Below are 26189 nucleotides of genomic sequence, written 5' to 3'. Positions count from 1 at the left end.
CCCCCCCCCCCCCCCGTCCTTCCACTCTAAAACTGTATAGGTTTTCTGTCCTGATGTTACTGTTCCCTCTTACAGTGTCTGCTAATCTGGTCCTTAATGGGGTCATTAATGCCGCCTGCCTACACCAGGATTTTTAAGTTGGTCAACTGACACAGGTTCCTAAAAAAAAAATTTGTTTGTCTGTCTGTTAAAATAATGTGGCCACAGAAGGCTTGTTTTATGTCTCTGTGTATATGTGTGTGTGTTCCCACAGTATACTTTTATGTCTATGTGTGTATGTGTGTTTGTTTCCATAGTTGTTTGTCTTATTTCTCTGTGTGTATGTGTGTGCGTGTCCAGGTTACAACAGCTCTAAAAAGATACAAACACAGGGGTAGCTGCCGTTTTGACCTCAGCGCTATCTTGGATTAGAGTATCCACATGTGCTAGCTTTCTTTGACTTATTAAAATATTCCTTTTAATCTTCTTACATTTACTAGCATTGGTAAGCTGTAACTAATTAGGTAAAATACATGCCTAAATTTAACTTATATGTCTAATTTGAATATAACAATCAAGTGCCTTTGCCGATTGGAGAGTATGGCATTTAACAAAAGAGCTTTGAACACAGACATGCCAGCTCCTGCTGCATCCTTTAGCTCCTCCAAGAAGATGCATGGTTAGTTATAGCATGCCTCAAGCCTTGCCTTTGGGTATGGCAAAGCCACCCACACCACAAAAAGCAGGCTTCCACCTCATCAGCTTCCTGGACATTATACTGGGGAATCAGTCTTCTCATTCTGCCAACACAGGTAGACTAGATCTCCTCTCCCCACACAGGAAAATCTTTGGGCCTCCATGACTCAACAGCTAATGGCATGTACTGCTTCTAAAGCTAACAACGTTCTCCAAAGACTATGGAGAGACTTGGGATTGCCTGCATAGGTAAAAAAATCTGTCTCATTTCTGCTCATTTATCCCTCTCAGATCTGTCTAATGGCATTTGATGGCTTAAGGTACCAGTAACTCATTACTTCATTTGTTAAGTTTCCTGCTAAAAATACAGTCATGTGTGCCTCTTCACAGTCCAGGATTAGCAGGTTTGGGGTGTATCTTCAGAGACCCAGGGTTCCCAGTTCCCTTTAACTGACTTCTAAATTGTTCCTCTTCCAGTTGTCTTACAGATACCTGCAGGTTCCTGGGAAAAGTTCTGCTGCTGTATCAAGAAATCTGGTCTGGTAAAAACTAACAGTCTCCAGAGCCTGTTTCAGTCCCACCGGTTTTCAAGCATATCTTACAGGTCACTCCTGCTGTCTGGGCCAAGACCAACTTACAGTTAGTGCTGCATCAGTTCCTGGGACTTCACCTTTGGTACCAACTCTCCTGGCTCAAAAGGACACCAACCAACTAAAATCTGGTTTTAAAGGACATATCTGCTCTGGGGTGTCACTTATTCACCTGAGCCTCTCCTGGACAACCAGAGTGCTTCTCTATGCCCCTTCCCATGGCTAGCCCCATTCATAGGGCCGATAACAACAATATATTTTTTCTCCTAGCCACCTGCCTTCTCATCTCCCTAAGGAACAGCTGTGAGGTCTCCAGGATGTCAGTAAACCAGATACCTCTCCAGCCACACCTCTCACTGAGCTGAGCCCACCAACTTCTACTCTCTCCTCTCCCATGTTGCCCCATGCCCGCAGGAAGCAGCCAGGCTTGAGCCAACACCCCTTTATCCAAACTGGAATGTTTTTGGCTTCACCCCAGCCCCTGGCACCCATTTTGGAATGTTGGGTTGAAAGTTCCATTCAAGCCCCTCCCTCTAGGAGTTGCCTCAGTCCAAACTCCACCTCTGAGAAAGCCGTCAAATGGTGACCCCTCCCCAGGGCGGCTCCAGACCACTCCCACAGGCTATTTAAACTGCCCAGCAAACAAATGAACACATGGTCCTCCGTTTCTCCTCTCAAGTGGTCGTTCTGGCTCTCCTTTCCCCTTTTCCATGGTTTCCAGGGGCCAACCCGGGAGTGCTGGGGTCCATTACACCTGGGCATCTTCTAATTCAGTCTAATTTGGTCTGATTGGGATTATTGCGTTGGTGGAGAGGTTTGTCGGTCAGAAAATACTTGGCAGTTTGGGAGGAAATACAGAGCTAGCAATCAACCTGGTAAGCTAGCAAATTCTGGGAAACGGTTGGAATTTCTGTTTTGGGTTTTTATCATTTTTTTTTCTGCAAGGGAGCCAAAAGACACCTGCGGGAGAGGGTGTGTTTTTTAAAAAAAATTATATTTCAGTTGCATTGGTGCTTTGCCTGCATGTGTCTGTGTGAGGGCATCAGCCCTACTGGAACTGAGGTTACAGACTATAGTGAGCTGTCCTGTAAGTGGTGGAAATTAAACCCACACCCTGGGAAAGAGTAGCTGGTGTTCTTAATGGCTAAGACATCTCCAGCCCTAGGATGAAGGCTTTTTGTTTTTTCTCTCATAGTCATATAGTCTTCAGAGTAGCCTAAAACTGTATGACACAAACTGGCTTCGAACTTCAGCCTTCTAAGAGCTGAAGAAATGAGGTGGAGTCAGAGATGCAAGAAATGATTTGCCTGACTTACGAATAGGAAGCTGCAAGGCTGGTTATTCCGGGGTCTTACTAATAATGTCAACCAGATGCACTGGAAGAGTGACAATCAGTAACCACGGGTCCGAATTCCCAGACTCTTGGTCTAGGTGTATTGTTGCCTAACACCACCCACCTCTCAGTGGGCTGATGGTCTGCGCGCCTCCCTCTCATTGGTCAGCCATCACAAGGCCCATGCTCACACGAGGTCATTCAGCCAATCAGCGAGCCCGGCTACGCCCGCCCAGCGTGACACGCTTGCAGTTTCCGCGGTCTGGTCCGCTGCATGCCGGGAGTTGTAGTTTAATATTTAGGGTTTACCTACCGAGACGACAGACAGGGAACTACAGGCCCCAGAGTTCTGAGCGTGTAGCGCGCTCCACTTTTAGGTGTGAGCTGCAAACACCTCGGACCCGGGAGAAGTCGCGTTAAGGAGCAGGTGAGAGCTGTTGTTCGGGCTGGAGTCGACTCTTGCTTCTGCCTCAGACCTGGTGGAAGCTGCGAGGCGCCGAAGGGCCAGGCTGTGTAGGAGTTGCCGGTCTTCGGTCGGTGGGTCGGACAGAGCGGCTCTCGGGCTTTCTTCAGTTTCTAAACTCTGACTGGTGTGTTCCCAAGTCCTCGGTGCGGCGGCCGCGGGTTTCTCCTGCTGAGCCCTCCCACGCCCACCTGTTGATCGTAGGCAGGCAGACCACACGCCCGCCGCACCAGCGCTTCCTGTCCCCTTCTTAGGCGTAGCGCAGAGCCTGAGCCTCCCTGCACGCGGACCCCTCGGATGCTCTGCGTTGGCTCAACTACCCCCAGAAATTCAGCTTGGCTTCTCCATTAATAGTGTGACTTACCGATCTTTCATCCCCTAATTCTCGGTGCCGTCTTTCCAGCCTTGGAAAGTAGAAAGCGTTCTGTTTTAGCCATTTCAGTTGAAGTGAATATCTGTTGGATCTCAGTCACCCCGACATACATTTTTATTTCCTGTGTGTCCTTTCTGTAATTCTTAAATTCAAGCAGAAACAGGGTCGGGCATTCTGATGTAGGAGGCAAAAGGCTTGGTTTGGGGTGGGGATACCAGAGGTAACTGCTTCCAAGCGTCTACCTTTGGTGCTTACTCCTGCAGGGAGTGCTTGGTGGCCCCCGCCCCCATGCCCACCCACGATGCCCTTGTCCCGTTGGCTGAGATCTGCGGGGGTCTTCCTGCTGCCGGCCCCCTGCTGGGCACCCCGGGAGAGGTGTCTTGGTTCCGAACAACGACCCTCCCTGGCATATAGGTGTCCAGTCCTGGGGGCCTGGCACAGTGCCCGCTGGTGGTGCCAAGTGTGGACATAGGAGCCTCGGTGAGTGTGGTTGGGGTTTGGGGCCTAGGGGAGGGAAGCGCCCAAGCAGATTTCTCATTTGTGTATGTGTTTTTTTTTCCCCCCTCAGAGCATTTTGTACCTCTCTCAGAATGAATGGGAACCAGAAATTGGAGGCTTGTAACCAAGACTGGCAGGATTTCGTCCAGCACTTCTCCCAGATTGTCAAGGTGCTGACTGAGGACGAGCTAGGCCACCCTGAGACAGGCGATGCCATTGCCCGGCTCAAGGAGGTGAGGGATTCAGGGGGGAAGAAGCCAGTAGAGGTGTGGATTTTGCATGGCTTTTGGTAAGAGTGGAAGGAACAGCTTTTCCCTGAGTCTCCTCTGGAGTAGGTGGGTCCTCTGCAGAAGTTGGAAGCTTTGGGAGTGGAGCCTTGGACCTCGGGAAGCCTTTGATTTTGTGCCCTGAAATTCTAAGATTGGTCTTTTTTTTTTTTTTTAATGTTTATCTATTTATTATGTATACAATATTCTGTCTGTGTGTATGCCTGCAGGCCAGAAGAGGGCACCAGACCCCATTACAGATGGTTGTGAGCCACCATGTGGTTGCTGGGAATTGAACTCAGGACCTTTGGAAGAGCAGGCAATGCTCTTAACCTCTGAGCCATCTCTCCAGCCCCCCTAAGATTGGTCTTAAGCAGCTGCTCCTGAGGCCCGAGGAAAGCTGCGGTTATCATAGAGCCCTGTCTTCAGGAGAGGCCCAACTGTTGCAGTTGCCCTTGGGTGCCGAGTTCCCTCTTTAGCCTCTTGGATTGCTCTTTCTAAGGCAGCTTTAGTATTTAGTCTTGGTGGCCTCAAAACTCACAACTCCCCTGCCTGTGTGCTGTATCTTCTAGAGTGCTGTCGTGCCTAGGTCTGGAGTTCTTTTTATAAATGTTGTTTCTGTCCTATCTTTGAGGAAAAAACAAGGAGAGTGGTTTCTTTGTCTCTACTGTGTAGGTATTAAAGAGATGTCTCTAGTTAGGTACTTTTGTTGCATGGCAGAAGGCACAGTGGGAGGACATGCCTTTGGCTTAGACATAGCTCTGGAGCTGGAGAGATGGCTAAGAGCACTGACAGCACTTCTGGAGGACCCGGGTTCAATTCCCAGCACCCACTTGGCAGCTCACAGTTATCTGTAACTCTAAAATCTCACAGTCTCACACAGACACACATGCAAGCAAAATACCAGTGCATGTTAAAAAAAGAAAGACAGAAATAGCTGTGAACCTTGCCATCCCCTCCAGGTTTGGCCAAATGGAGAGGCCATTCTGTTTTTCTGTAGCCAAGGCTGGCTGAACTCTATATCTTGATGTCAGCCTTAAACTCACACAGCCTGCCTGCATCCAACTTCAGAGTATTGCGATTATAGGAATTAGCGGTCCCTTCCTACTAGGGGCCTCGTCTTCAATACAGGCTTGTGTGGAGGTGCTCTAAGTCCTGGCTTCGGGTGAAAAATTGCGTATTCATCTGCACCAGGTACGTGGGTCCTGGGGAATGGTGCCATACGCCACAGGACTCTGGAGAAGGAGCTCTCCAAGGCGGGGTTGGGATAAAAAAGGGAGGAGGAAAGGAAACATCTCTGTGGCCATGCTGTCCTCTCTACCCCCTCAGGTCCTGGAGTACAATGCCGTGGGAGGCAAGTACAATCGGGGTTTGACTGTGCTCCAAGCCTTCCGGGAGCTGGTGGAGCCAAGGAAACAGGATGCCGAGAGTCTGCAGCGGGCCCTGACTGTAGGCTGGTGTGTAGAACTGGTAAGAAGTGTGGAGAGAGGCAGTTACCAGACTCTCTGGGGATCTGCCTGTCTGCTCTCGCTAGCACTACAGGTGTGCACCACCACCTGTACACTTGTGTTTTGCATGTCTTTGTCTGTCTCATGTGCTACGGTCAGATTTAGGCAGTGTGCACACTAGGTACTCAGAATTTTCAGAAATTTTTAACTTAAATCTCGCTGGGTGTGCTGGTACATACCTTTCATCCCAGCACTCAGGAGGCAGAGGCAGGCAGATCTCTGTGAGTTCGAGGCCAGCCTCACTACAGAGTGAGTTCCAGGATAGCCAGGGCTATACAGAGAAACCCTGTCTCAAAGAACAAAAAGAAGAAAAGGGTGAAGTGATAGACAGGCTACCTGACATCTTCCTCTGGCTTCTACTCCCTTGTGCTGGTGCACACATGCCCACACTCAGGTTGGTGGTGCACACCTGTAGTGGTAGTGCTAGCGAGAGCAGAGACAGGCAGATCCCCAGAGTTAGTCACGAGCTAGTATAGCTTGTCAGTGAGCACTGAGCTAGTGACGGAGGGGTCCTCTCAAAGGATAAATATAAAATACGGTGGAGAATGTGGGAGACTCCTGGTTGCCTCCATGTGTGCACACAGCACAAACACCTACATAAACACATGCAACACAGACAGACATACAAACCAAATGATTTCCAGGGTTTGGAGCAGTGTCTCTGTCAGTAAAGTGCTTGGGCATGAACACTGGAGTTCATTCCTTGGTGTCTGCATGGAGCTGTGCATGCCTGTAACTGTGTGAGGTCTAGCACAGGTTCCGTGGTAGACATGGAAGGGCTGCAGAGACGGATTAGTGGTTAAGAGCATGACAGAGGACCTGGGTTCCATTGTCAGTACCCACTTGGTGCCTGACAGCTGTCTCTAACTCCAGACCTGGGGATCTGATGCCCTCTTCTGATTTTGATGGGCACTGGACATGCACATGGTAGGCAGACATGTGCAGACAACACCAAGATGAATAGAACTGTGCTCGCTCCAGCAGCACGTTACTGAGATTGGAACAATACACAAGAGATTAGCATGGCCCTTGTGTATGGATGATGAACAAGTTCATGAAGCAGTCCATATTTTTTCTAACTTTGACATCTTTATCAAATGTGTGAAAATATACATAAAGATTATTATGTATATCTACATATACATATATATACATATATGTAAATCTACATATATAAAGATATTATGTAGATTATATTAAAACTATATAAAAAAATTTAAAAACTAAGGGCTGTAGAGATGGCTCAGAGGTTAAGAGCATTGGCTGCTCTTCTAGAGGTCCTGAGTTCAATTCCCAGGAACCACATGGTGGCTCACAACTATCTGTACTGAGATCTGGTGCCCTCCTCTGGCGTGTGGGAATACATGGAGGTAGAATGTTGTATACATAATAAATAAATAAATCTTAAAAAAAATTTAAAAACTAATGAAGGTATCCATGTTGACCTCTGACCTTCATATGAATGCACATACAAGCACACATTTGTACAAACATACACTATACACAAACATAAGCACAAACTTAAACAAACTTGTATATGTACATGCACACACATGCCAACACTCATAAGCATGTACATACCACAAAACATGGTGTGGCATGTACACACTTGTACAAACTTGTAACAACTCATAACACACTCAACAACCCCAAATTTGCCCGCTTTTTGTGGTATATATTTTTTTTTCCATTTCCCTTCCTTCCTCTCCCCTCCCCTTCTACCCTCTCCTATGACCCCACACTCCCAATTTACTCAGGAGATTTTGTCTTTTTCTACTCCCCATGTACATTAAATCCATGTTTGTCTCTCTAAGGGTCCTCGTTGTCTAGGTTCTTTGGGATTGTGAACTGTAGGCTGGTTTTCTTTGCTTTATGTCTAAAAGCCACTTATGAGTGAGTACATATGATATTTGCCTTTCTGGGTCTGGGTTACCTCCCTCAATATAAACAACCCAGATTTTTGACATCATGTTTACTTCTAGAAATGATTTTCTGGGGCTGGAGAGATGGCTCAGTACACTGGCTGCTCTTCTAGAGGTCCTGAGTTCAGTTCCCAGCATGCATGGAAGCAGAACACTGTATACTTAATAAAGTGAAGGCTGCTTCCCTGAGGTGGGATGCTTGCTCCCATGTATGGATAGCTCTGATTTGCCTGGGTCCCCACATCGTTTTGTCTTACGTGGTTAGCTTCCCTGGCCCTTGAATGTCTATGGCTTATTTTTGTTTTCTTTTTTCCAGGTGGGGAGGGGTTCCAAGTTGGTGATGAAGCCCAGGCCTTGTCTGTGCTAAGTGCACACTCATCCCTGAGCTGCATCTCCAGGCCATTGCTGTTGAGGCAGGGTCTCACTGTACACATGCTCATGCTAGCCTCATACTTAAAACCATCGGCTTCAGCCTCCACATGTGCGGTCATGCCTGGCTCAGACTGACTTATTGAATTATGGGTCTATTAGGTGACCAGTTTGTGGTGTTTGAATGATGTAGTGATAGATTTCTGTTTTTTTCCCCCAAGACAGGGTTTCTCTGTGTAGCACTGACTTTTCTGGAGTTGACTCTTTACACCAGGGTGACCTCAGACTCAGAGTTGTGCCTACTTCTTCTCCCAAGTGCCCGCCACCACCTGCCGGCATAGTGACAGACTTCTTCTGAAAATATAGGAATGGCAGGGTGGCTCAGTAAGGTGGCTCAAGACCTGAGTTTGATCCCCTGAAACTCAAGAAAGAAGAGAGTAAGTGACTCCACGCTGTGCTGTGCGGTGTGCACCCTAGCAATGGCTGAAGGGCTGGTGCTTCAGCGTGTAAACGCACTTGCTGAACAAGCCCAGCGAAGTGAATTCCATCCCCAGAGCCTAGGGATAGATGAAAAGAGAACCCAACCCCTTGACGCCCTCCTGATACCTACGTGTGTGCTGTAACACGCACTTGCCCCTTACACAGTAATAATAGAAAAAGTTAAAAAAAATAATAAAAATATACATCCTTTTGGGGCGAGGAGGGCAGGTTAAAATGAGTGGGAAAACCCTTTCCTGCCGTGCGGAAAGCCCTGGGTTCTGACACAGCGCAATAATCTAGTAACGAGATTGCCCTGTCTTGAGAAGTTGCTGAACAATCACGTGTTCTGACTGTGAGAAGTTGGTGTTAACGTGCACTCCTGAGTTCGGTGTTGAGGCTAGTTGAGATCTTGAGGTAGAGACCACCCTGGCTCGTCCTGCATCGTGAGGCTCTATCTCAAGGAAACAAAACCAAAAGCTTCATGGGTGCTGAGTGTTCTGTTCCCTTATCCCTCCCAGAGCTCTTGGGAAGTACCACTCACTCTCAGGTCAGTGCTAGACTCTGGGGGCATCTAGCGGGACAGCACATCTTGTGTTGAGAGCCCTTTGCTGAGACGAGGATATGTAAAGCCAGGAAAGCCGCAAGCGTGGTAGAGTGCTGCCTCTCTCTGCCATGTCCTGGCTCAGTCCCTGCCCAGTGGAAAAGCTGGCAGACTAGGGATGTGGAGGTCAAGGCAGAAGTTCATGGTCTATGGTCTTTCGTGGCCAGGTAAAGGGTTTGACGCTATCTAAAGGAGAAGAATCGTTGTTTGGCCTGTAGTGCTCTGCCAGCGAGGTGCTGTAGGTGTGTTCCTGGAACTCCAGGAGGCTTAGGGACCCCTCGGACCCTGCCTGATCTTCATCCCCAGCCTCTGCTCCCAGAAGAGGGTGCAAATCAATGCCGTGGGGCTGCTGGAGGATTCGTGCTCTGCCCTAGCTGAGAGGGGGACTGCCCAATAGAGGTTTAAAAAAACTTAACTAAAATTTTAACTTTTATGATTAGAAGACTTTTGTGTATGAGTGTTTTGCCTGTATGTGTGTGTGTTCAGTGCCCACAGAGGCCAGAAGAGGGCATTGGGTCTCCAGGAACTGGGAACTACCGATGGTTGTGAGCTGTCATGTGGGTGCTGGGAACCAAAACTCGGTCCTCTGCAAGAGTGGCCACTGAACCTCTTAACCGCTCAGTGATCTCTTTACCTATTTTTTTTTTTTTTAAAAAAGGAAAGCCGTCTTAAGTTTCTATTCAAGTGATAAAACACTGTGATCAAAAGCAACCTAGGGAAGGTTTCTTTGATTTTACACTTCCAGATAGCATCACCAAGAGAAGTCAGGACGGGAAGGGAAGCAGATGTCGGAAGGGAAGCTGCTCATTCTCCGTGGCTCGCTTAGCCTGCTCTTTCTGCCTCTGTTCTCTCCCTCTGGTTTTTTGTTGTTTTTGTTTGTTTGTTTTGAGACATGATTTCTCTGTGACCCCAGCTCTCCTGGAACTCACTCTGTGGACCAGGCTGGCCTTGAACTCACAGAGATCCACCTGCTTCTATCTCCTGAGTGCCAGGATCAAAGGCATGGGCATGTTGCCCAGGGGTGTCGCCCATAGTGAAAATTCCTCACAGGACAGTTGGGCTAGGACACCTTTTTCACTTGAGGGTCCCTCCCTCTTCCCAAATGACTATCACTTGTCAGGTTTGCCTAAAACTCAATAATGCAGTCACTGACTTGGACAAAAATTCATTGAAGTTTTGCTCTTCCTGCTAGCAGGGGTGTCTTAGAGCAGATTAGAGGGGGCATAGCTCTATTTTAGTCCATCAGCATGTGGCATCTGAGAGAAGGTCCTGTAACTTGTCAGGGTCCCCACACTGACTTTCCCACCTGTACAGCGATGGCCAGAGTGGCAGCTGTCTCTGCGAGCAGGCCCTGGGAGCTTTGCCTTACTCCCCTCTTTCTCCCAGCTCCAGGCTTTCTTTCTTGTGTCAGATGACATCATGGATTCTTCTCTCACTCGACGTGGACAGATCTGCTGGTACCAGAAGCCAGGCATAGGCTTGGATGCTGTCAATGATGCTCTGCTTCTGGAAGCCTGCATCTACCGCCTGCTGAAGTTGTACTGCAGGGAGCAGCCCTACTACCTGAACCTGCTGGATCTCTTTCTGCAGGTGCCCTGTGGCTGTCTCCCGGGCTCTACCCTCTGTGGCACGGGCTCATTGGCTCTGCTAAGGTGGCCTGGGAAGGGTGTGGTGTGCTGTGAGCCTGGAGTCTCTCCTGTTGCCTGACTGTATAGTTTCAACTGTTGGGGTATGGCCCAGGAAGCCAGTGTTTTCCATCTCTAGAGAAAGCCTGGCCTAGAAACCATCTGTTACCCTTGCTTTGTAGAGCTCCTATCAGACAGAGATTGGGCAGACCCTTGACCTCATAACAGCACCCCAGGGCCATGTGGATCTGGGTAGATACACTGAAAAGAGGTGAGGGCCAGTGGTACCCGTATCTGGGTGGTAAGGGCCTCAGGGTGGGCCTTGCTCTCATGAATGTGTCTTCTCCCCTGGCTCAGGTACAAATCTATTGTCAAGTACAAGACAGCTTTCTATTCTTTCTACCTGCCTGTGGCGGCTGCCATGTACATGGTAAGTCAGGGTCAGCATCACCGTTTCTCCTGTGAGCTCTGGGGTGGAGCCCTGAGTATCGTATGACTGGATGGCTTCAAGCCACTCAGTCCCTCTGATGGGGCCTAAGATGGAACTGGAAGATGAGCAGAGGGAGGCCTGCATCTGATGGAAGGGCAGAGGGGAATTGAAGCTCGAGGTAAGGGACTAGGCTTGGAGGTGGTGGGTCGGGTTCATGGTCCATCCTGACCTTGCTCTTCAAGTTTTCGTTTCGTATTGTAAGAAGGAGATAGCCAAAAAATGTGGAAGTGTAGCTGTCATGGTGGCACCTCACAGGGTCTAGCCAGTGGCCTGCAGGAGGCATTGGGAGGGGCAGGGGCCTGGTCCCGCTGCCTCAGCTGTTCCCTTGCAGGCAGGCATTGATGGGGAGAAGGAACATGCCAATGCCAAGAAGATCCTGCTGGAGATGGGCGAGTTCTTTCAGATCCAGGACGACTACCTTGATCTCTTCGGTGACCCCAGTGTGACTGGAAAGGTCGGCACTGACATCCAGGACAACAAATGCAGCTGGCTGGTGGTTCAGTGTCTGCTACGAGCCACTCCGCAACAGCGTCAGATCTTAGAGGTGCCCAGAGGGCCCTGGGGGTTGGCTTGTCCTCTCCTCGGGTCAGATGTGACATTTGGCAGCCCCAGTGCGGTTGGATGTATGTGCTGAAGGCTGCTAACCGAGAAGCCAGGGAAGGTTCTAGACCCTCTTCCCAGACAACACCCAGTGCCCAGTAACCCTCTGCAGTGCCAAGGCCGAGACAGCATAGAATAGCGAAATGGTAATTCTGAGCCAGGACCTGAGCACGGGTGTCGGGGAGGCAATACTCTCGCATCCCAGAGACACGTTGGAGGCAGGAGAGTCTGAGGCAGGCCTACATAATGAAACAACAAAGTGGAGTGAATGGTTTTCCCAGTGTTCTGGAATGTATGAATGATTTGTCGGATCCTTTGGACCTGGCCAAGTAAAGCTGTTTTCCTGCTTCCAGGAGAACTATGGGCAGAAGGACCCAGAGAAGGTGGCACAGGTGAAAGCGCTGTATGAAGCGCTGGATCTGCCAGCTGTGTTCTTAAAGTACGAGGAGGACAGCTACAGCCGCCTCCAGAGCCTCGTGGAGCAGTACTCTGCACCGCTGCCCCCAGCCATTTTCCTGGAACTAGCAAAGAAGATCTACAAGCGGAAAAAGTGACCTCGAGCTTGCAAAGGCTTTGAGGGAAGGGATCTCAATAAATTATTGTACAGAATCCTGTGGTTTTATGCTTGCACCAATCACGAGTCCGGCTTTGTCTATAATGGAGGGGTGGAAGGTGGTAACTTGGAGGCCAGGTTGGCATCTGAGTTTGCTTATAGCCAAAGCTGCAGCAGCCTGGATGGGTGACGCAGGCGCACCATCAGGCCCCGTGTGGAAGTGGGGGGGCGGGCCTAGGCTATGCCACGCCCATGCGTGAAGGGGTGCGGCTGCGCAGCCACAGTGGGCTTTGCCGGCACCCCTCCCCTTTGCTCTGTTCCCGGCTGGGCGGGGTTGCAGACAAACCCGAGGACCGGTCGATTCCAGGAGGACCGTGGGTGAGGAGGTCTCGATCTATGGGTGTGGACGGATGGATGGGGACATGGGAGGGGAGCTGTGAAGCTAAATAAAGAAGGGGTGGGTGGTGGCTGGAAGATAGAGACAACACAGCGAGTGGATAAACCTTGCTGTCGCAAGCCGGTGAGGGCACGCAGGCTGCAGGCTAGAGCTGGAGGGACTGGGACTGGGGCAGATGCAGAGCTGACCAGCTGAATGCTTTCTCATCCTCCGGCCCAGACCCCTCTCCTGCGCTTACAAACCTTCGCCTTGTTCCTCACCGTTCACCTGACTAGAGCATCCGGGCGGGGTCTCCTTCCTCCGGGAGAGGGTTGACTGGAGGGAAGAGCTTGCTTTGAAAGGATTGGGGTCTATTCTGGGCCCTACTCTTTTTCAAGCCCCGCACCCCCTCGAAGATCAGAGCGCACACCGGCATTTTCTGATGACCCTCCTTTCTCTGTTCCCTGGAGGTTATGTTCGACTCCACCAGCAAATACTGCAGAGGAAACTAATGGGCTGTTCTTGGTGATTTGAATCTCATTTAAATATCTCCCAAGGCAGGCAGATCCTTCCCAGGTCTGCTCTAGTCCTCAATCACCTCCAGTGCCCTTAGCACGATCGCAGTATCTGGGTTTCAACCATACTTGTCTTCTAGGTCTGCACCTGAATTGCCAGGTAGGTGGATGTGAGAGGCTGGATCTTCTTGGTTCTCTGGAAGGCATCCTTCGTCCTCAGCACCATGCTGTCCCCTCAGCGGGCTTTACTCTGCAACCTCAATCACATCCACCTCCAGCATGTCTCCCTGGGCCTGCACTTGTCCCGCCGTCCTGAACTACGAGAGGGGCCTCTGAGCACACCCCCGCCTCCAGGAGACACAGGGGGCAAGGAAAGCAGGGGGCCCTGCAGCGGGACCCTGGTGGATGCCAACTCCAACAGTCCAGCTGTGCCCTGCCGATGCTGCCAGGAGCACGGGCCTAGCATAGAAAACCAGCAGGACCCTTTCCAGGAAGATGAAGAGGCCGCCTCGCCTTCTGATCCCGGATGCTCCTCTTCTCTCAGCTCCTGCTCAGATCTTAGCCCCGAGTCCCCAGTGTCAGTCTACTCTCGCGACCTGCCTGGCAATGAGGCTGCCCACCCCGAGTCCAGCATCTTTCCCTTGGAGCCGGGCTCTCCTTTGGCTACAGCGGACCCTGGCACCTGCTCTCCGGACAGCTTTTGCTGCTCTCCGGATTCTTGCTCCGGAATATCTTCCCCATCCGGACCTGGCCTGGACTCCAACTGCAACGCCCTGACAACCTGCCAGGACCTACCTTCCCCGGGTCTGGAGGAGGAAGACGACAGTGGGGAACAGGATCTTGCTACCTCTGAGCTCTCAGAGACCGAAGATGGAAGAATTGACGCAGGAAAAGCAGAGCCCAGTTGGAAAATTAACCCCATTTGGAAAATTGACACAGAGAAAACTGAAGCTGGATGGAAAGCCATTGAGAACAGTGACTCTGGTTGGAAAATCGATGAAAATACAAACTCGAGCTTGAAAACAGAATCTGGGAAATTGGCTTCTTGTTTGAACACCAATTCTGGTTCGAAAATAGATGCAGGGAAAACTGATGGGGGATGGAAAGGTGACGTCAGCCAGGAGCCGGTACCCCATCGGACAATCACGTCCTTCCACGAGCTGGCCCAGAAGCGCAAGCGGGGTCCGGGGCTGCCCCTTGTGCCGCAGGCCAAGAAAGATCGCAGCGACTGGCTCATAGTCTTCTCGCCTGACACAGAGCTCCCGCCGACTGGGTCCCTGGGAGGTTCTTTGGCACCCCCGCGAGAAGTCACCACCTTTAAGGAACTCCGGTCTCGAAGCCGAGCCCAGCCACCGCCAGTCCCGCCCAGGGACCCTCCGGCTGGGTGGGCTTTGGTCCCGCCTCGGCCGCCTCCCCCTCCCGTCCCTCCGCGGAGGAAGAAGAATCGACTTGGGCTGCAGCCCATCGCCGAGGGGCTGACGGAGGAGGGCAGGGCTGGCAGCCCCGCCGTGGGTGAGGAGGCCCCCGCAGCGCAGGAGCCAGAGGAGCCACGCGCTCACGCCGTGGGTAAGAAGCGCAGATCATAGGAGGGCGGGTCCTGAGCCCGCCCTCGTCCCCTCCTTCTGCGCTGTCCTCCCTGCCCCAAGGCCAGGGCGCGCTCCGGGGAAAGGGAAACTGGGTGGGTCTTGGAGTGAAGGGACTAACTCTTTGCTCCTCTTTCTCCCGCCCCTCCTTGCCTGGCTGTCGCCCCGCTACCCTCCTTCCCCCACATTCCCCGCACCTGGCCCCGCCAATCCCGCCTGCAGCCGGTCCCCCGCTATTCCCTCGGCCCCCGGTTTTCCGGTTCTCGGCCGACGGGCGCCCCCTGTTGGAGGGTGGGGGCGCGGGCGCACCCAGGTCCCTGCTCTTGACGCCTCTAACCGGGTGGCCCAATTCCCGGTTGCAGCTGCTGGGGCCAGGGAGTCCCCCCGAGGAGCATCTGCTGCCTGTGCGGCTATCCCCGGTGGGAGCCTATTCTCCTCCCACGCGGGGGGCCTTGCCTTGCCTGGCCAGCCCCGAGCTGGCCTTGCTGCTATCCCCGCTCTTCCCCAGAAGTAGCACCTTCCCCGCCGCGGCGCCCCCACCCCGCCAGGTTCCCGCCCCCCCTCTGCCAACACCACCGCGTCCTCCGATCGCCCCTCGCTGGACCAGAAGGCCACCGCCTCCGCCCAGGCAATGTAAGACGGACCTGGGCCAGCCCCGCGGGCCACGTCTCGGCCCGCCGCCCCTCCTGTCCTGGGCCAGTCTGCCTGCATTTTAGCCTTTTTCTAGGGTGCCCGGCTAGATCTCGCCCTCGGAGTTGGCTCCGGGAAGGCTGGCCCTGTTCCACGTTCTGGGGGTGAGGAGCGTGACTGCTCTCCTTGCTGAACAGCCGACTCCACTGGGTCTCCAGCCCAGCTTAGGGGGTCCATTGTTAGGGACCTGGGGTCACACCCTCTGTGGAATTCCTCTGCTAGGGAAGTTCTCGCGGCCGTGGTTCCGACCCACAGTCCTCTCCCAGGAGGTTCTAGCCACACCTCCTCCACGAATCCCGCCCCCAAGTAGGGTGAAGCTGGAGCCTTGCATTTGACAAGGTGCAAGGTGACTACTTGGGTTCCCCAAGACTCTCCACCCTTTCCTGTCTGTCTTTCCATTGGTCGAGGCTTCTCACGTGCTCAGAGTGGATACAGCCCTCAATTTCCTCCCCCAGTCATCTCCCTACTTAAAGGCACAGCTGTTCGGTGTGGCTCTCCAACTTCCCGGAGAGGAAGGGCAATGGGAACCGAGGTGGGGGTGGCAAGGGCTGAGGTTTGTCTACCACTACACATTCTGCTCTACGCCCCAGGTGGCTGTGTTCTTTCTCCCGTGACTCTCAAACCACGAGACCAAGGGAGCCGGCGTCCCTTGTAACCCTTGGTAAGAAAGCGTCACCGCGTCTTCTTCCCTTACATAGTACGTAGTTCCTGGTCGTTTGCCGGTGTTCCCGGGGCCCAGCGGCTGTGGATGGCAGAAGCCCAGAGTGGGACTGGCCAGCTGCAGGAGCAAAAGAAAGGTAGTTCGCCCTTCCTACCTTCTGAAGATCAGCCTGTCCTCGGTCTCCAGCTATCCGTGCCCCCCTCCCCAACCCCCACCAGAGGCTTTCATGTGTCTTCCATCTCCACCCAGGTCTCTTGATAGCTGTCAGTGCTTCTGTGGACAAAATCATCTCGCATTTTGGGGCTGCTCGGAACTTGGTTCAGAAGGTGAGTTAATTTTGAGGGAGGTAAAAGGGCACGCGAACACTTGACTAGCAGTGGCTAGCCCTTCTTCTGTCCCCAGGCCCAGTTGGGGGATAGCCGGCTGAGCCCGGATGTGGGGCATCTGGTGCTGAGCACCCTCTGCCCGGCCCTCCATGCTCTGGTGGCCGATGGACTGAAGCCATTCCGGAAGGACCTCATCACCGGGCAGCGCAGGAGCAGCCCTTGGAGTGTGGTGGAGGCGTCTGTGAAGCCAGGTGAGCTGTGAGGGAGTGGGATCGATGGGAGCAGGGCCTGGACCTGGGGCCTGGACCTGGCTGACCGCAGCCTCGTCCTCAGGTTCCTGCCCACACTCCATGGGGACCCTGTACAGCCAGGTCAGCAGACTGGCCCCGCTGAGTAGCAGTCGCAGCCGCTTCCACGCTTTCATCTTGGGCCTCCTCAAGTGAGTGGACTTTTCCCCACTGCTCTTCGGCCTTGGATCCACATCGTGGATAGGGCACAGAGGTTTCCAGATGCCTCCCCTCTTCAGCGTCATCCCTCACTCCCCACCTCCTTCCTGAATTTTCCTCTCCTTTTTCCTCCAGCACCAAACAGTTGGAACTGTGGTTTTCCAGCCTCCAGGAGGATGCAGGTCAGAAGCCACTGCAATGGGAGGGCAGGGTGTTCCTGGTTCGGAGAGGACAGGTTCTTTCCTGCTGGTTCTTGCTGATATCAGGACACACACCCAGACTTACAGCTTTTCCAGAGGAGAGTGCGGAGGAGAACCAGAGCCCAGATTGTCTAGCCTTTTTTCTCTACTCCATGTCCTGGTGGCTTCTTTGCCCCTGGGGCATCCATTGACCCTGTACCTGAAATAGGCCCCTTGCCTATTTCTTCTGTGGGTTCCTTCCTCTGTGAGGTTCCATCTCTACCCTGAAAGGGAGGTCCTCACCTTTGTGTATGCTTCCTCTCTAACCTATAATGTTTCTCCATTAACAACACTAAGTGCATATGCCTCCCTCTGGAAAAGGACTATTGGTCCTGTAGCCCAGCTATTCCCCTTGTCCTGTATCTGTGCCCCACAGAGTGAGGTCCAGGAGATATTTGTTGACTCTGGGATTGGTGCAGGATGTCCTCTGGGTCTGATGCTGGCTGCTCTTTTCCAGGTCTACTGTCCCTCCTCTATCTGCCCACTGGCTTCTTCTCCCTGGCGCGCGGGAGCTGTCCATCCCTGTCCACAGAGCTGCTGCTCCTGCTGCAGCCGCTCTCAGTACTCACCTTCCACCTGGACTTGCTTTTCGAGCACCACCACCACCTACCCCTAGGCCTGCAGCAGGCTCCTGCCCCTTCAGCGCCCCCTCCTGCCCTCCAGCAGACTGTGCAGGCTGTGCTCCAGTGGGGCGGTCGTCTGGCTCAGAGTCTCCGAGGGACTTCAGGAGAGGCCACTACCGACTCTTCAGCCCCCTCAACCCGCCCTCCACCAGGCAGCTGGTGGGATCAGCTGACCCAGGCATCTCGGGTCTACGCCTCTGGTGGCACTGAGGGATTCCCTCTTCTCCGGTGGGGACCCAGGTGTTGCGGAACTACAGCTGAGGGTGCGCAGGAGGCACCTCCGCCCACGGAACAGACCACACCTGGCCGAAGCATGTGGTTGGGGCGGCTATTTGGTGTGCCTGGGGGCCCGTCAGAAACTGAGAATGGAGCCTTCAGGTCCAGGTGTGCACACGGACTGCCCCTTTTCTGACCTTCTGGTTCCTAGAGCTCACGGTGGCTAGGTTTTTATGACCCTTTAGGGAATAGGTAGGCAGCTGGTTTTTATAGCCATGGGCTCTAATGGTTACATTCATAATTTTTTACATTTTAGTGGCTACATAAAGTTCCTGATTTCACCCTTGGTCCTTAGAGCTGAAAATATTTATCTGACCCTTTAGAAAAGAAAAATCCCTGACCCATTCCAGAGCTTGATCCAGCAGGTGGCTCTTCAGTGACAGCCAGAGGCTTTAGCTGTGGAGACTCTTATTTGTTTTTTGTTTTTTTATTTTTTTTTTCTTTTTTCTTTTTAGTGTCTCCACAGCTAAAGCCTCTGGCTGTCACTGAAGAGCCACCTGCTGGATCAAGCTCTGGAATGGGTCAGGGATTTTTCTTTTCTAAAGGGTCAGATAAATATTTTCAGCTCTAAGGACCAAGGGTGAAATCAGGAACTTTATGTAGCCACTAAAATGTAAAAATTTATCTGCCAGTTGGGGGATTCTTGAATTTTTTCTGGAGTGGTATGGCTTCAGTGACCAAATCCTTCCCTCTAGGAGACCATCCAGCTGGTTGCCCCCAACAGTGAGTGTGTTGGCTCTGGTGAAGCGGGGGACATCTCCTGAGACCCCTCCCGCGGAGTTTGTGAAGCCACCAGCCAGCCGGACGCAGACTGACAGGTAAGGGCTGTGTCTGTCTTGTCTCCAGAGTGGGCGGGTGTGTGTGTGTGTAAAAGGCAGGTCACACTGCCTCTTCCCTACCCGTTACTACTGGACACTCACTTCTTTGAGCCTTAGCTTCTTTGTCTGGGAAAAGAAGATGCTGGCATGGTGGCTGCATTTGGGAGCCTGCCAGCAGAATCTCCAGTTCCAGGTCTATAGTGGTGCACAGAACACAGGCAAAACACTCATACATATAAAACACCCATACATATAAAACACCCATAAAAAGTAACCAAATAAAAAATTGTTTGGACAGGGTCTCATCACATAGACCAGGCTGGCTTTGAACTCATGGAGATCCACTTGCACGATTAAAGAAAAATGCAGTTAGTTCTTGACTTTTTCCTCCTGCCACCCCCCCCCCCCCCCCCCCCCCCCCCGCACCCTGCCCTCAGACAGACAGGGTTTCTCTGTGTAACAACAGCCTTGGCTGTCCAGGAACTTACTTTGCTGCCCAGATTGGTGGGATTAAAGGTTAAAGGTGTGTGCCTCCATGCCTGGCAGCTTTTTTGTTTTTGTTTAAAAAAAAAAAAAACAGGGTGTGTTCATGTAACCTAATCTGGCTTTGAACTCAGTATATCTCAGCCTCTCAAGTGCTGGGATTAATGGCGTGTGCACCACCAGTCCTGAAACACCACGCCTGGCTCAGACTTTTTTTTTTTTTTTTTGGTTTTTCGAGACAGGGTTTCTCTGTGGTTTTGGAGCCTGTCCTGGAACTAGCTCTTGTAGACCAGGCTGGCCTCGANTTTTTGGTTTTTCGAGACAGGGTTTCTCTGTGGTTTTGGAGCCTGTCCTGGAACTAGCTCTTGTAGACCAGGCTGGCCTCGAACTCACAGAGATCCGCCTATCTCTGCCTCCTGAGTGCTGGGATTAAAGGCGTGTGTCACCACCGCCCAGCTCAGATTTCTACTTTTGAGGCCCTGTTTCTTTGTGTATTTTCAGTTCACTGAATTAAGCTTTTTAAATTTAATTATTAATTCCTTATTTTGGTGGCAGGGACTTACTCTGGCACATGGCTGCTAGAACGCAGGCTGAGGACTGAACTAGTGGCATATGTCAGTATGTCTGTCCCAATTAAGCTTTTTGATTTTTCATCTGTTCAGTGCATTCCAGGTACTTCTTTGTGCCGGGCATTATGCCAGGGAGAGAACAAAAAACGACCCCATTTTGTTTGTGTCTGACTTTCAGGGAGCATATAGTCTAATAGAGAGAGATGTGTGGCTAGGAATGGGTTAGATTGTTTGGGGCAGTATGGCTGGGGTACACTGTCCCTGGGGTTGAGGTAAGTGTCTGGGAGGAGAGATGGCAGGGAGGTACAGGTGTGGTAGTGTGCGACATGACGGCCAGCCGTGGACCCAGGATGTCATTCCGAGGCACTGGGAACCCTCAGAGAGGCTGCAGTCTGGGAATGGTAGACTTGTGCTTCAGGACAATCTGTGACTGCTGTGTGAAGAGGGGAGGGGAGACCAAGAGAAGCTCTCAGAGATAAATGATTACATGTAGCACCCACCCCAGCAAGGGTGATGGTTGTTCAGCTGAAGGGGAAGTGCATGGAGGGGAGCCAGAAGCGAGCTTTGGAAGTGGGTCTAATGTGAGGAGATGCTGGATTGCCCAGAGGAGGAGGGCCTGGAATGCTAGGAGGGCCATATTGTTTGCATATGTAAAAATTTTAATACTAGAGGGAAGTGCAATTTCAAGTAATCATTCAAGAGTCAGTTTGGGGTTCAGAGAGGCCAGAGCCCCAGAGAATCATATGTCAGCAGGTGACCCTAAGTTTCTTCTGAACTCACGGAGTGTGGGCTGAACCAGCAGGGTAATCTGCCATAGACAGTATGGCCCTTCATCCTTCTTTCTTTGACTTCCCCCAGGGCTGTCCGGGCTCTCTGTGACCACACTGCTGCAGGACCTGACCAGCTGAGCTTCCAGCGTGGGGAAGTGCTTCATGTCATTGCTACAGTGAATGAGGACTGGCTTCGCTGTGGGCGTGATGGTGTGGAGGGGCTGGTTCCTGTGGGGTACACCTCCCTTGTTCTCTAGCTGTGGACTGGAAGAGCTCATGACCGCTGTTCTCGGGAACTGGAGCATTTTCTCCTTCTGCACACACCCATTTCTGCTGACAGAGTAAACTCTCCTCTTAGCACCCACCTGGAAGGGGAAATCTGCTCTTGCGGACGCGTAGAAAGGACTTCCTGTCTACAGGACTCCCTTCTCCGTCTACACAAGAGAACCCTTCCTTTCTGCAAATTAGCATCGTTCCCTCTTACCTTCACCTGTGGACTGTGCAGTATAGTACATGCCTCTGCCCCAAGCCCACAGGACTGGTCTGTCTGTCCTTGTTGCCTATATTTAAGATGTACTCCTGCTGTGCTAAGTGCTAGCTGGAAGCCTGGACCCCTGGTGGGTGGGCCGCTGCCACTGGTCTGCCCTTCCTTCCTTGTCCCAATAAAAGTGGGAGTCGAGCAGCTGTGTGTTCCTGTGGGTGTCGGGTATAGGGGCTGCTGTGGAGGAGGGAAGGCCTTTTATTGGAGCCCAGGGCAGATAGGTACTTTTTCCCTAGCATAGGCAGTTTTTGTTGATTTTTTTTTATGGGTGGGGAGGCAGGGTCTTACCAGGTAGCCCTGGCTGGCCTCCAACTGTCTTTGCCTCACAGGTGCTGGGACTAAAAGTGTGCGCCTGGCTTCGGTGGTGGCGCACGCCTTTAATCCCAGCACTTGGGAGGCAGAGGCAGGCGGATCTCTGTGAGTTCGAGACCAGCCTGGTCTACAAGAGCAACCAGGACAGACTCCAAAGCTACAGAGAAACCCTGTCTCGAAAAAACAAACAGAAAAAAAGTGTGCACCTGGCTCCGATGTGGGGCTTTGTGTTTAAAAGAGGGTGGACTCGTGCGATGGCTCATGTGGCGGTCAGAGGACTACCATGGGAGTTTTATTTTCTACCATGTCACTATTACAGTGACTCTCAACATTCCCTTAACCATAAAGTCATTCTCGTTTAACTATAATTTTGCTACTGTTATGAATCATAATGTAAATATCTGATATCTACCCTCCAAAGGGGTAGAGAAGCACTGCTCTATTAAATCTGGTGGAGCTCCAGGCAGCTGTGAGCTTCCAGTGTGGGTTCTGGGAACCAAACATGGGTCCTCTGCGGAATCAGCAAGCCCCCTACCACTTTTTTTTTTTTTTTTCTGGATTTGTGTGTGTGTGTGTGAGGGGACATGGGTACCAGAGCACATGTATGCAGGTCAGACAGTAACTTTGGGAAGTGACTTCTTGCCTACTATTGTGGTGCTTGGGATGAAACTGGTTTCCCCTGTTGTGATGGCAGGTGCTTTGCCTACTGAGCCGGCTTGACAGCCCCATTTGCTTTGCTTTTACACTGCTGTTTCACTGGACCGATGGAGCTAAATAAAGACAAGGAGGATGGAAGCCTGAAATTCTACTTCAGATCCCGAGGTGAAAGGCAGAAGTGGCCTGCTTTCCATTTAGTGCCACCAGTCTCAGTGACAGTTTCAGTAAAAAGCAGAGCATTGCTCCAGTGTGCTGAGTTCCTGCCAATCTTCTGAAACAAAAATGTCCTGGGGCTCACTGGAAAGGCGGCCTGGATGGAGGAGACTAAATTACAGAAAACAATAAAGCATCCAGGAAGCTATAATTATAACCAAGGAGAAATAGAGCCATTCAATAAGAGTCAGATAGGTAGCCGGGGCAGTGGTGGCGCACACCTTTAATCCCAGCACTGGGGACGCTGAGGCAGGCAGATCTCTGTGAGTTCGAGACCAGCCTGGTCTACAGAGCTAATTCCAGGACAGGCACCAAAGCTGCAGAGAAACCCTGTCTTGAAAACCAAAAAAGAAAAAGGGCAATAGGCACTAAGTCTGGGAGATTTTATCTTTGGGAACTGTGGGCTGGTGAGAAGAGATATGCCTTGAGGGGATAAAATCAGCCCGCTGTCCACAAACTGTTGAGAGACTCTGGGAGAAACTCAACCCAATCCAGCAACCAGGCTAGTCAGTGTTGCTGTCCTATCTCATCAATTCCTTTAACACCCAAGTAAGTTCAGTAACTCTGTCCTGCTCGGCGTTGCTTCCTCTCCTAAAGAATAAAGGTTTTGGAGCTGGAGAGATGGCTCAGAGGTTAAGAGCATTGCCTGCTCTTCCAAAGGTCCTGAGTTCAATTCCCAGCAACCACATGGTGGCTCACAACCATCTGTAATGAGGTCTAGTGCCCTCTTCTGGCCTGTACCACAGAAAGAATATTGCATACATAATAAATAAATAAATAAATAAATAAATAAATAAATAAATAAATAAATGAATAAAGGTTTTTATGCCTTAGCCTCTGATACTGCTTAGCTTGAACATCCCAAACTCATGAAGTTGCCATTTCTTTTTTTTTAAATATTTATTTATCATGTATACAATATTCTGTCTGCGTGTATGCCTGCAGGTCAGAAGAGGGCATCAGACCTCACTACAGATGGTTGTGAGACACCATGTGGTTGCCTGGAATTGAACTCAGGACCTTTGGAAGAGCAGCCAATGCTCTTAACCACTGAGCCATCTCTCCAGCCCATGAAATTGCCATTTCTTAAGGCTTAAACTGAACCTAGGATCTCATAAATGCTAGACAGTGCTCTTTACTGAGCCACATGCCTAGGCCTAAATTTTATTTTTGGAGAGGCACTGCTTCCCCCAATCCTGCCTTAATTCCTGAGGTGTGTGCCACAACAGCCAGCATCTGCTTTGTCCATATGTACTTAGTGGATACATGTTTGTACATGTGTGAGTGCGTGTGCACTGGAGTGCCTGTGGAGGCCAGGGATTGATGTCAGCTGTCTCCTGCTGCCTGTCTTCCTACTCAGTGGATGCTGGGGATCCAAGCTCGGCTATCTGCACTAGCTCCTCTGGGGCTTAGTCTACCCCCAAAAAGAGCCACAGTTTGAGTTTTCGAGGCTCCTTTAATTGTGACTACTACGTGTGTTCACTCTCCTGAGGGTTGGAATTAGAGCTGGACCACCATGCCTGTGAGGCACACCACATACACAAACGTCCACACACACTGACATGCTTTCCTATTTAAAAGTCATGTGATGCTGACTGTGGAGGAGGCTGGGCCCAGAGTCTCATGGCCTGTTTTTGACCTGTTCTGGCTATGGTGTGGGGTAGCCCTCGCTACAACCTTTGCAGAGATAGCCAATGGCTTTGCTGGTCTGGAACTCACAGTGGTGCTGAGATGAAAGTATGTGCCACGGAGGCCAGCTGCCTTGGTATGTCTGAGCGACTGCATTCTACCTGAGTGTCCAGAGTAACCGGGACAAAACTAAGCTGGAAGGGGGTTTATCTAATTAAGTAGGGGACTCTAGCCTTTTCTTTTTAGGTGTATACATATGGTGCATGCATTTGGAGGTCAGAAGTTGAAGACACAAGTCTTACTTGATTGCTTGAGACCAGAACTCACTAATTCAGCTTGTCTAGTCAGCCAGGTTGCTCCAGGGATCCTCCGTCCTGCCCCCTAAGTGCTGGATTACAGGTGGGCACTACGCCTGCTGGGTACTGGGTACTGAAGTTCTGTCACTAAGCTTGTACAGTGAGCTATACTTACTAAGCCATCTCCAGCCTCACTTTGACGATTTCTTTTTAATCCTTTACATTATTAATTTTAGTCTTTAATTAAGCACATAAAACCATACTACTTGATATATTTCTCCATGACTCTTGTGATATTCGAAATGCAGTGTGCTGCTCACACGTCTTTTGTTTTTCTTCTGATCAACTGTATCTTTCACTCAGTTCCATGTGGATTCTCCTCTTCTGCATTTTGTTCTAGTTCGTTCCTGGCTTCCTTGATTTCTACAAACTGATTACTTGACCACAGAGATTGGGACTCCACATTATCTATGGCAGGTCATTTAACCAACTCAAGCCTCAAGTTTCTGCTTCTTAGAACAGAGATAACAACTTAATGGCTAAAATAAGGATTACTCACCTCTGCTGTTGCTTTGAGTCTCTTATCTACAAACCCTGCACTACAAAGCATTGCTATGAAGGCCAATACTAAAGCCAGCTAATGTGTATTAAAGGGTGGCTATGCAGAACAGCATAGCATGTCTGACAAACAGCTGGATGTCTGGTCGGAGAATCTTTCTGCTTACTGGTCAGGCTGAGCCCAACTACACAGACCTAGAACTGAAGAAACGTCTCATGTGGGCCCATAATACTGATGACAGAGCTAGAGATCTCTTTGAAACAGGACAGAGAGCATGCTGGGAGATATTGGGGTAGAAAAGAGGCACAAAAAATAGCAAGGTAACCACTCCACAGTTAGGAAAAGTTGTTTCCATTTAATGCTAGACTTTCAAGGATTGAGATGCAAGCTTTTATGCAATTACATCCAATGTTAAAATTGGTAATACATAATTTACAAAGATTAACATCAAAACAATCATCTATTTAGATATGCTTTTCTGTAAAAAGGAAATATATTAGCAGCATTTATATTTTCCGCAATCACACAGCCTACAGACATGCAGACTAATTCTGTATCTATTTGCAGTGATGTAGTGCTTTGCCCCGCATTTCAAACACCAAAACCCACCTGGCAGCTGGGGGTTGTTTTTATTTTGTTATTATAAAATAACTGAAAAATAAAAAAGGCATTAATTTCTACACCAGTAAGAAAAAACAAGTTTTTGCACTTACCTAACATTTGATTGTCTAAAAAACATTTCAGTTTTTAATCTTTCAACAAAAGAAAGATAAAATGGCAGCGTAGTGTCTTTTGCTTCTGTTCTTACATTTTACAAAGTTTTTTCTTTCTTTTTTAAAATTTTAGTGTTTAACACTATTAAAGGAAAACATTGAATTTAAGCTCTTTCTCATCATTTTCTTGCTTTTGATTAAAAGGAAACCCCCAAAGTGCCCTTAGTCCTCCCTCCCTCCCACCCACTCCCTGTAACGAGAAACAAAAAATAAAAAAAAAAAAGAAACACTCAAATGGGCTTGGACATGCGACCCCAGCTTCACACGTGAGTATCTTATACCCAGGTCTTGTGGTAATGTACAATGCTTCTCTACAGTAAGAAAATACTCCAAACTATTTTCTTAATTTCTCTTTTTTCTTTAATAAAATATTCTGCTTTTTCTCTGCTCAAGGGGATCTATGGCATCCCCTTCCTTCCTTCCTCCCTCCCTCCCTCCCTCCCTCTCCCCCTCTCTCTCCCTTCCTCCCTCTCTCTCTCTCTCTCTCT

General features: G+C 50.5%; 2 protein-coding genes and 1 non-coding gene across 10 annotated transcripts; all 3 read left to right on the top strand.

The window, feature by feature from the left end:
- The first annotated feature begins 2889 nt into the window (after positions 1 to 2889).
- Positions 2890 to 12402, top strand: Fdps (farnesyl diphosphate synthase). 5 transcript variants are annotated; one of them, XM_050166349.1, is made up of 9 exons: positions 2919 to 3025; positions 3698 to 3914; positions 4003 to 4165; positions 5528 to 5668; positions 10465 to 10668; positions 10886 to 10974; positions 11061 to 11133; positions 11525 to 11737; positions 12147 to 12402. In XM_050166349.1, exons 3-9 carry the CDS (start codon positions 4025 to 4027, stop codon positions 12345 to 12347), a joined length of 1062 nt encoding a protein of 353 aa, XP_050022306.1. In that variant the 5' UTR covers positions 2919 to 3025; positions 3698 to 3914; positions 4003 to 4024; the 3' UTR covers positions 12348 to 12402. The 5 variants fall into 5 exon arrangements, with proteins under 5 accessions (XP_050022305.1, XP_050022310.1, XP_050022306.1 ...); XM_050166348.1 differs by lacking the exon at positions 3698 to 3914 and having other exon boundaries at positions 2890 to 3025; XM_050166350.1 differs by lacking the exon at positions 3698 to 3914 and having other exon boundaries at positions 3009 to 3135.
- LOC126486549 (U6 spliceosomal RNA) lies at positions 6676 to 6780 on the top strand. The gene has a single exon (XR_007588152.1). It is a non-coding gene; the product is annotated as a U6 spliceosomal RNA (small nuclear RNA).
- A 904-nt stretch (positions 12403 to 13306) lies between the features above and the next one.
- Positions 13307 to 21400, top strand: Rusc1 (RUN and SH3 domain containing 1). 4 transcript variants are annotated; one of them, XM_050166331.1, is made up of 10 exons: positions 13307 to 14803; positions 15043 to 15453; positions 16209 to 16307; positions 16421 to 16497; positions 16574 to 16748; positions 16831 to 16936; positions 17079 to 17125; positions 17640 to 18189; positions 18777 to 18899; positions 20810 to 21400. In XM_050166331.1, exons 1-10 carry the CDS (start codon positions 13462 to 13464, stop codon positions 20976 to 20978), a joined length of 3099 nt encoding a protein of 1032 aa, XP_050022288.1. In that variant the 5' UTR covers positions 13307 to 13461; the 3' UTR covers positions 20979 to 21400. The 4 variants fall into 4 exon arrangements, with proteins under 4 accessions (XP_050022288.1, XP_050022289.1, XP_050022290.1 ...); XM_050166332.1 differs by lacking the exon at positions 15043 to 15453 and having other exon boundaries at positions 13378 to 14803; XM_050166333.1 differs by lacking the exons at positions 13307 to 14803; positions 15043 to 15453 and adding an exon at positions 15480 to 15856.
- The last annotated feature ends 4789 nt before the right edge of the window (positions 21401 to 26189 follow it).

The sequence above is a fragment of the Alexandromys fortis genome, unplaced genomic scaffold, assembly GCF_014885135.2.
Source record: "Alexandromys fortis isolate MF-2015 unplaced genomic scaffold, M_Fortis_MF-2015_v1.1 scaffold_152, whole genome shotgun sequence".
Lineage (NCBI taxonomy): Eukaryota > Metazoa > Chordata > Mammalia > Rodentia > Cricetidae > Alexandromys > Alexandromys fortis.
The sequence above is the reverse complement of the archived record's forward strand: the minus strand, read 5'-3'. Positions and strand labels throughout refer to the sequence as shown.